This window comes from Balearica regulorum, chromosome 9 (genome assembly GCF_011004875.1).
Source record: "Balearica regulorum gibbericeps isolate bBalReg1 chromosome 9, bBalReg1.pri, whole genome shotgun sequence".
Taxonomy (NCBI): Eukaryota; Metazoa; Chordata; class Aves; order Gruiformes; family Gruidae; genus Balearica; species Balearica regulorum.
Window position 1 is genome coordinate 6,278,596 of NC_046192.1, and position 7,944 is coordinate 6,286,539.

Here is a 7,944-nt window from a genome sequence, read left to right on the forward strand (position 1 = left end):
TGTAAATGAAAATCTTTGTGTGTTTCTGTAACCACCTTCTTTTTCTTCCTCTCCTCTCTAGAAAGAAAAAAGGAAGAAAAAGAAAAAAAGAAAATCACGAGAGGTATTACAGTTCAATCTGTGCTGTCATGAGTGAGTACTGGTGAATTAAAAAAAGCAAAGTTGTCAAGATAGTAATTCCTACCTGTAACATAGAGCAAAACCAAGGCAGATAAGGTACTAGATCAACCATTGCTGCTTAAATGATTGTTTCTCAGATGAAATACAGCTGTGGCCAAGTCTCTACGCTCCTGGCTTTGGATGCCTGGACCTAGGCTGAGTGCTAGGTGAAGGCTGCAAGAAGTCAATCTCCCCCTTGAATCCCCTTCATTAACATTAGCAATTCTCTTGCACACACCCCACCTCTGTACAGAACAAAACTTCTGAAGGAGAACATGCTCCTTTGCATGGCCATCACATACTCTAAACACAGGCCAAGGAAGAAGAAAGTCTACGCAGTTTTTCAAGAACTAGGAACTTAACATTGCTGTCCCCAGTGAGACCTTGTTCCATTTTACTTGTAAAAAGATACTCCAGCAGTCACTGCCTTCACTAACTTTCCATCAATTTCAGTGAGAGCTACCACAAGCCTTTAAAACCAGGTATCTACCCAAGTAAGACAAGGGCTTACTCAGAACGCAGAGGAGCTTTTATAAGTATCTAGGCCTCAGATCTTGGGGTGCCTGTTGGAGATAAAATATATTGGTGTCATCAGATCAAATCTGTGTTTTCTGCATGTGGAAGCTAAAGAAAAGATGAGTTGTTCCTCAAAGCAACAGGCAAAGGTACAGGTATTAGGGGTGAGTGATGCATCAGTCCCAGTTTCTAAACTTGATATCAACCAGTTGAATATTTTCATGGGGTAAGAAAGTAACCAGGGAATGTGACAACATCCACAGCAGCAGTACACAGACCAGACATTAGGACACTCAGTTATTGCCTAACTCCAAGCTCAGATGCTATCACAGCTTGATTCAGATGCAAGCCCCCGGCTATCAGCTCTGAAGGGGAACTAGCCCCTTGGGAACGGTGGAACACCTCAGAGCAACTTAGTCACAGGAACCTCTCTTCCTCCTCCCTCAGCTGCCTAAGAGCTTGCTCACTGCGTTAAAGACTCATTATACCTACTGCCACGGGAGCGTAATTCTGTCTCTTCTACTGAAGCTAATTATTTGCATGAATAAATAAATATCACTTAAGGCAGCACTTTGAGCCTTAGTTTTCTACATTTAACCACATTGCTAAGGGCTTGCTCGCATATTGCACTCATAACAGCCTGGCCTTGGGAAACTTTTCCATGTGAAGTAAAAAACACTTGAAACTGGATTTTCTCTACCAAAAGCTGGAGTTTCAACCAACTGACATGCATCAATGACAGTCAGAAGATTCCTGACTAGCTTTATCTTTATCTATCCACAGACCACTTAGCTCAGCACTTCTCACCTGGAATTCCTCCATAACTCTTTCCTCCTGAGGACAGTTTACTTTTCAGATATCCTAGACAAATATATGTTTATACGATACCCCTATAACATACAGCCACATCAACACCCACACATAGGCTTACGCCTAATATTGGGACCAACTGCTACCAGGAAGTAGTCTTAGTCCTCAAACCCCAAACGGAATACTGAGGAAGAGAGAAGTCAAGCACAACTAGTGAGGCCAGGAGCTCCTGGTACAGAAGGACCCACTATCTAGACCCTCCTGCCCTTTGTGTGGTATCACTTCATGTCCCCACTACATGGAGGGTGGAACAAGTAATGTTGATGCTAGATCAAAGCTTGTAAGACTCAAAAAAAACCCCTGGAAAACCCCAAACCCAACATGAAAGAGTTTTAATATACAAATACATGATACAGTGCTTATGTTGACTTCACACCAGCTTTCTCCTGATGGAAGGGAGAACAGAAAACGTAGAGTGTCAGACAGACATTGCCTGCTTTAGCAGAAGTGTGCCAGTACAGGATAATGCTTCAAATCTTGTGAACGTAGTGCAGAATGAGCTTAAGCTAGATCAGTGTACCACATCATATAGCCACAGCTTGCTTTGATCTGGTACAGGAGAGTTCTCAAAACCAATTTAAATAACTTCACTGGACTATAGCCTTACTTGGTAAAGAATTCCCTACCAGCTAATGAAAGTATCACTATTCCAATCCAAGAAGGCTCATATCCTGAAGAAAATTCACAGCTAAGCTGGGGGACATTTTCCTTTAGACCTACATTCCCTTGAGACTGCAGCTTGCCATTAAAGGCTATCAAAGCCTCTGGTGTAAGAGGAGGTGCAGAGACACCCTGTGGTGGCAAAAATAGTATGATCAGAATTAGTTCAAACAGCTTAAATTGTATTTAATTAAGACACAGAACTGGATCAGAAAAGCTGCATCCTGGGGAAACGAGAAATTTTTCCCAAGTTGCTAGTCATGTCATTTCTCCTCTCCAGACCTACTTTCCTGTTTGGCATCTTCTGCCCTGGGTGTTTGCATGACAGTTCCTGCCACAAAGACTTTACCTCTTGTTCTGTTTGGTTCTTTTACCCCAGGAGATATCAGCTGGGTGAGGGCTGCTCTGTGCTGCTGCAATTGGAGGGATGGTTGTGGAAACGCTCTGTTTCTGGAAAATAGTTTTCTGCACCTTTAGGCTGCCAGACGTGGGTAGGAAAAACTATCAGTCTCGTTTATAAATTGTTGGGGTTTTTATTTCACCACATCTGTAATTCACACGTTGTCCTGAAATCATATCTATAAATATGAAAGCAGTTACAGAGGCACTAATACATTGCTAAGGTAGTCCAGGAATGAAGGCAGTCAACAGCAAGCATCAGTGCAAATCAGTTTTGATATCTGAGGCCTTGCAGGTACAGGACCTTGCTTATAATTAACGAGAGCCAACCCACAGATACAACACTGAGGTTCCTGACAATGTTGTTCGCGGCTGTTAAGTGATCCTCATCTGAAAGAAACATATTTTCTCCCAGATCGACAAGTAGGATTCCTATTTTAAAGAGTCATTATGTAATCTATAGGTTTATAGACTGACCACATAATAAGGTAAATCTCAGGGCTAGCCACAGTAACATTATTATTGGTTACTTTGGCTCACAAAACAAAAAAACGCTGTTGCTAAGTAAGAAAGGTGAGGGCAATCAGTCAGTATATTGAAAGCAATGTAGTCAAGTTTCACAAGATTTAAGCGGAGAAGAAAAGCAAGGCAGAGATCAATTATTCAAATACTGAGTATTCAGATCTTCTGATCTGGCAACACATTTAAGTGTATTGTTAAAGTATAGGAGAAATTCCACCTACAGCATTAGAATTAATTACACTTAATTAATTACCTCAACATAGCCAACTTCATCTTCAAGAGAAGAGAAATTAAATACTATATAAGTCCAAAGTACAGGGTTTTTTAAAAATTATTGACTAAAAGGCTTCAGAAAAGACCCCTTCTGCGTATCTTTGATTCTTTGCCACGAACTTTCACATACTTACATCTGTACTTTCAATGTTACATTTTCATCTCTTGATCTTTTAGACAAGTGGAATTAGTACTGAAAGATCCTGCAGTGAGAAGCCTTTGAAGCTCAGAGGTAAGGTAGATTCCTGCCTCCCTGATTCCTGATTTTATTAGCCACAGATTGGTCTGTACTGCAAAGCTACACCTCAGCACCACTGTATGCCTAAAATGGGTCTTGAACTTGCAGATTATTTTATTACAAATTAAAAACTGAAGGGAAGTCTATAATTGTAAGGTGTGTAATTTTCTTTTATTCACAACTTTTATTCATTCCTTAATAGCATAGTAATTCTTTAGTGACAGTTTCCTTTTAGAGGTCAATAAACTGTTTGCAATTTCTTTCATAAATAGTGTTTTCTGCCATTTCTGTGGGAGAAACAGGTCCAACTTACCTAGGCTCTGTTAAAAAGCCGAGTGTCTCATTACCAAGCATGAGTACCAAGGTACGTCACTCTTTGTTCCTTCGAGGTATTTATAGTTTCTTGTTAATGTGTGTCAACATATAATTTTGGTAAATAATTATAACACAATGAAAAACCATTTCAGGGTGCTATCCTGCAGAGCATTTGCACAGTGAGCCCCTACTGCCTGTGTATATCCTACTGTAACAACTGGTTAAGGAGAACCGTCCTTAAAAACCTGGGGGGGTGTGGGGGGGCAAGGGACTGAGGGAGAGAGATGAAGAGTAAGATCAGAAGCATGCACAGTTCAAAAAGGTCATCAATTCTGTTTTTAAGCCTACAAAATTTGTGTGACTTGTTTTAGATGATGTGTGGAAAATATTTTGAATAGGTAGGAACAGACAAGCACTTCCAGTCATTAGAAGGGGGTGAACGTGACCCTCCGTGTCAAGCAACCAAAAGTTAATGCAATTACTAAATATCAAATGTAGAGCAGAGACACTAATTCAATCAGAGAGGCCAAAGGGATAATTCTTGGAGACAAAGCAATGCAACACGGAAATGCAGTCTAATCAACTGCTTTATCAAAAGAAAAAGGAAACAATTTCCAAGCCTTAGCTAAAATCCCCAGTTGGTTCTTCATCTTTTCAGGGTTCTGGTTTTTGCTTTGCAGCGCTTGTTCATCTCACATTTGTCTCACTGCTTCTGTTCTCTGCGCAAAACTGTTTCATTGGCTCCTGGTTCTTCGCTTTTATCAAACGAGCTGCCTCCTCTCTTGGTCTTCAGCAACTAGCCTCATCATGAAAGAGATCACGTAGAGAGAAATATTTATTATATTTAATGTCCAAGCCTACTTTCTATAATTATGTGGAAAAGTGGTTGAGTAAGAATATCCAGTTGCCTTGTGTCTGCAGGATTTTAAGGCAGGTATTTGCTCCATCTGATGGAAAGCGGCTGCTTGCTGATCTCCACGAAACCTTCTGCATAACCAGGACGCTTACAGGTCTGTGGAGTAACAGATTCAGACTTCACCAGGTGCAACGCAGTAAGGGAGAGACTTTCAAAAAGCTATTCAGACTTCTGCTTTCATCTAAGCAGGTACTGCTGTTATGACAGACAAGATGAGCTGGCACAAAGGAAAGAAGGAACTCACAGAAGAAAGCATAGGAGATGGGAAGCACAGCCGAAAAAAGCGAGAGCGACTATTTAAGAAGAGATTTTCTGGATTGAGCCTCTTCTCTGGGTCTCCTAAGACTAAACTGTAAGTACATCCAAGATTATATTTTGTATACAGTTTTAACCAAGAAATTTTATAAGCGTTTCCAGAGCACCTTTCGAAGAGCCACAGCCCACCTTTGTTACCTCTGCTGTATTAACTGTTTCACAAACAAGGAAACAGTTCCGGGCTAATTAACTTGACCTAAAAACTAGCAAGTCACTGGCAGAAGTAGGTATGAAATGAAGGTTTCCAAACCTTGTGTGTCTGCATGTTTATCTTAGAACCATTTTCCTATGCTTCCTCCCACCCAGCAAGAGATATTTGGAGGGGCAGCATCTCTATTCCTCCGCATACACACAAGTGCTGCCAGTTGTGATAAGCCAGGATGCTGTTTCTAGGAATAACATTGCTGCAGTTTTTGCTGCACCGATATCCCTGGCTTTAGGGTGTAATGGACAGTAACAACATACAGGCAGCAGACAAAAATCACAGTTCAACAAAGTTAGTACTACTTTCTTGAATCAGGGCATTAATTATTGCTCATGTTCCTATAATAGTACCTTTATGCTTGCTACTTTTCAGATAGAAGAAAAAGGGGGGGGGCAATGCAAAACTGTTCCTTTTTTAACTGAAGTAAGCAAAGAGGCAAAAATGTGTTTCAGCTTATTACTTTGTGCATGTATTAGCTTTGAGTTATCATCATCATTCTTATGGGATTTGAAGTTACCTTCTTGGGTCTTTGTACTTGATACTATGCTTCCCTAACACAAGGTAAGCATGGTGTATGCTTCATGCTAAGATCAGGAGTAGTTTCCAAAAAGTGTCTTTTCTCATCTATTACAAGAGCTGTTTTCTATACAGATCTCCTAAAAAGAGTCTGTCTTTCATAATTATCATGAAATTACCGTCTTAGCAGGAAGTGCATGCAAGTCTCAGCAATTACTCAGCTAACTACATTAAGCTTGATAGCCACAGCAGCTGGTTGCAAGCTCAACATTAAGATTAAAATACACTAGCCAGAAATGATCCTGAGAGCCAGATTCTTCTCTCAGACTGATCCAATTGCAGAACAACTAATACCAAGGGCTTTGCTTTGGAATTTATCTTGCTCCACTGCTGAGGAACTCGACTGGAAACAGTCAAACTTCCAAGGAGGTAGGGAATTATAGCTGTGAATTTTCTCCCTTGTCCATAATTTCACTGAAGCATGCATTCGGGAGGCAGACAAGTGCAACTGAAGCAGTAAAATCATGCTTTCTGGGCCTTGATCCTTATTTGTAAGTGATAAATACGGATTTTCCCCACTTTGATCTAAAAAACCCACCAAAACAGTAATGTAGCATCCTCCTCCCATGGTATTCTCACATGAATTGAAAGAGTCAGTCTTTAGACTTTACTTGACATATTTCTACTACTGCATGGCAGTGGTTTTTAAAAAGCATTCACGTCATCAGGGTCTACAGAACTTTCAGTGATGCAGCCAAATCAGATCATCTCTACAGTTCAGCACTGCTTGTGAGCTCTTTAAGGTAATATGCAGGTTAGCATCTTGATTTTGAAGTACTATTCTATATAAAATATAACGGTATGTAATTTGATCAAGAGTGCTTTTCCTTCAGCCCTTCCATCTCTACTCAAGGACAGTGCAATACAGGGCTTACCTACTAGCCAGCATAATTATTAGGGCATGCAAGTGTAAACAGAACCTTTATGATAGTATAGGTGAGGTCTACTAGGTCAGAAGCCTGCCATTTAGGTACAAAGCTGTATGAAATTTGTCTTCAAGCAAACACAAGCCTCATGCCATGATCACCCACAGAAAAGCAGCATATTAAAGAACTGAGTAGAAAGCTCTAACCTAGCTAGTTGACTTACGATTTTTTTTCACATTTTTGTGACAAACTTTTTAATAATTTTATGTTCTACAACTAATGACTTGTCACTGCCATCACAGCACCAGAGCCAGACTCTCCTTTTTCTGTTCATTCTTATTTTCTGCATGTGACCACACATTGCACCTGCTCCTAGTGTGTCACAGGTAAAGCCTCAGGAAGGGCTCATAAATCACACACTAATTGCTTCTGCTGATCTCATTCATCTAGGAAGTGTATAGGTTAAACTTGTCACCTTTCTTTCTGACTGTTCTAGCCCTCAGGGAAGAAGTCAGCTTTTTGAAGACAAGAGGAGATGTTTACACAGGAAAGGTTCCAAAAAGCTGAAGCCAGCACAGGAAGAAATATGTTCTTTAAGGCAGCCGCACTCTGGGAAAATGTGTCCGAAATGTGAAATCCTCATCTGCCGAAAATGTGAGACACTGCATTCAGAAAGCAGCTTCATTGCTCACAGCCTGCTTGATCACTATGACAGAGGAGGAGACGCCAGCTCTAGTATGACGACTGCAGGCAGTCAAGTACGTAGAGGTGATTAAAGATTTGGTGTGGGTGCCTTGTTGGTACCTGACTGCATCAAAAATGCTAAAGCTTGGATCCGTTCAGGCTGACTGGGTCTTCAGTGTGCACAATCTGTATGCAGCATCAGCAATTACAACCATACTGTAGTTAATATTTACTGTATGTAGTGGAGGCACATTCACCAATTTAACTAGCATAAACTCTGCAAACAAAGATTTGTAAGTAGGAGCTAAAAGTTTCTCAGCTATTAAGAACAGAGAATCATTTCAGAAACATTTTCAAAGAGTTTTATTTTTCCTCTCAAGGAAACAAAATTATCCCATTGAGCTGCAAAAGAGAAAGTGAATATTACATG

General features: G+C 40.5%; 1 protein-coding gene across 1 annotated transcript; it reads left to right on the forward strand.

Annotated features, from left to right (window-relative positions):
• The first annotated feature begins 59 nt into the window (after positions 1 to 59).
• On the forward strand, positions 60 to 7,944 carry C9H17orf50 (chromosome 9 C17orf50 homolog). The gene is made up of 4 exons (XM_075761842.1): positions 60 to 132; positions 2,585 to 2,696; positions 5,058 to 5,220; positions 7,327 to 7,944. The coding sequence occupies exons 2-4, from the start codon at positions 2,633 to 2,635 to the stop codon at positions 7,604 to 7,606; spliced, it is 507 nt and encodes a 168-aa protein (XP_075617957.1). The 5' UTR covers positions 60 to 132; positions 2,585 to 2,632; the 3' UTR covers positions 7,607 to 7,944.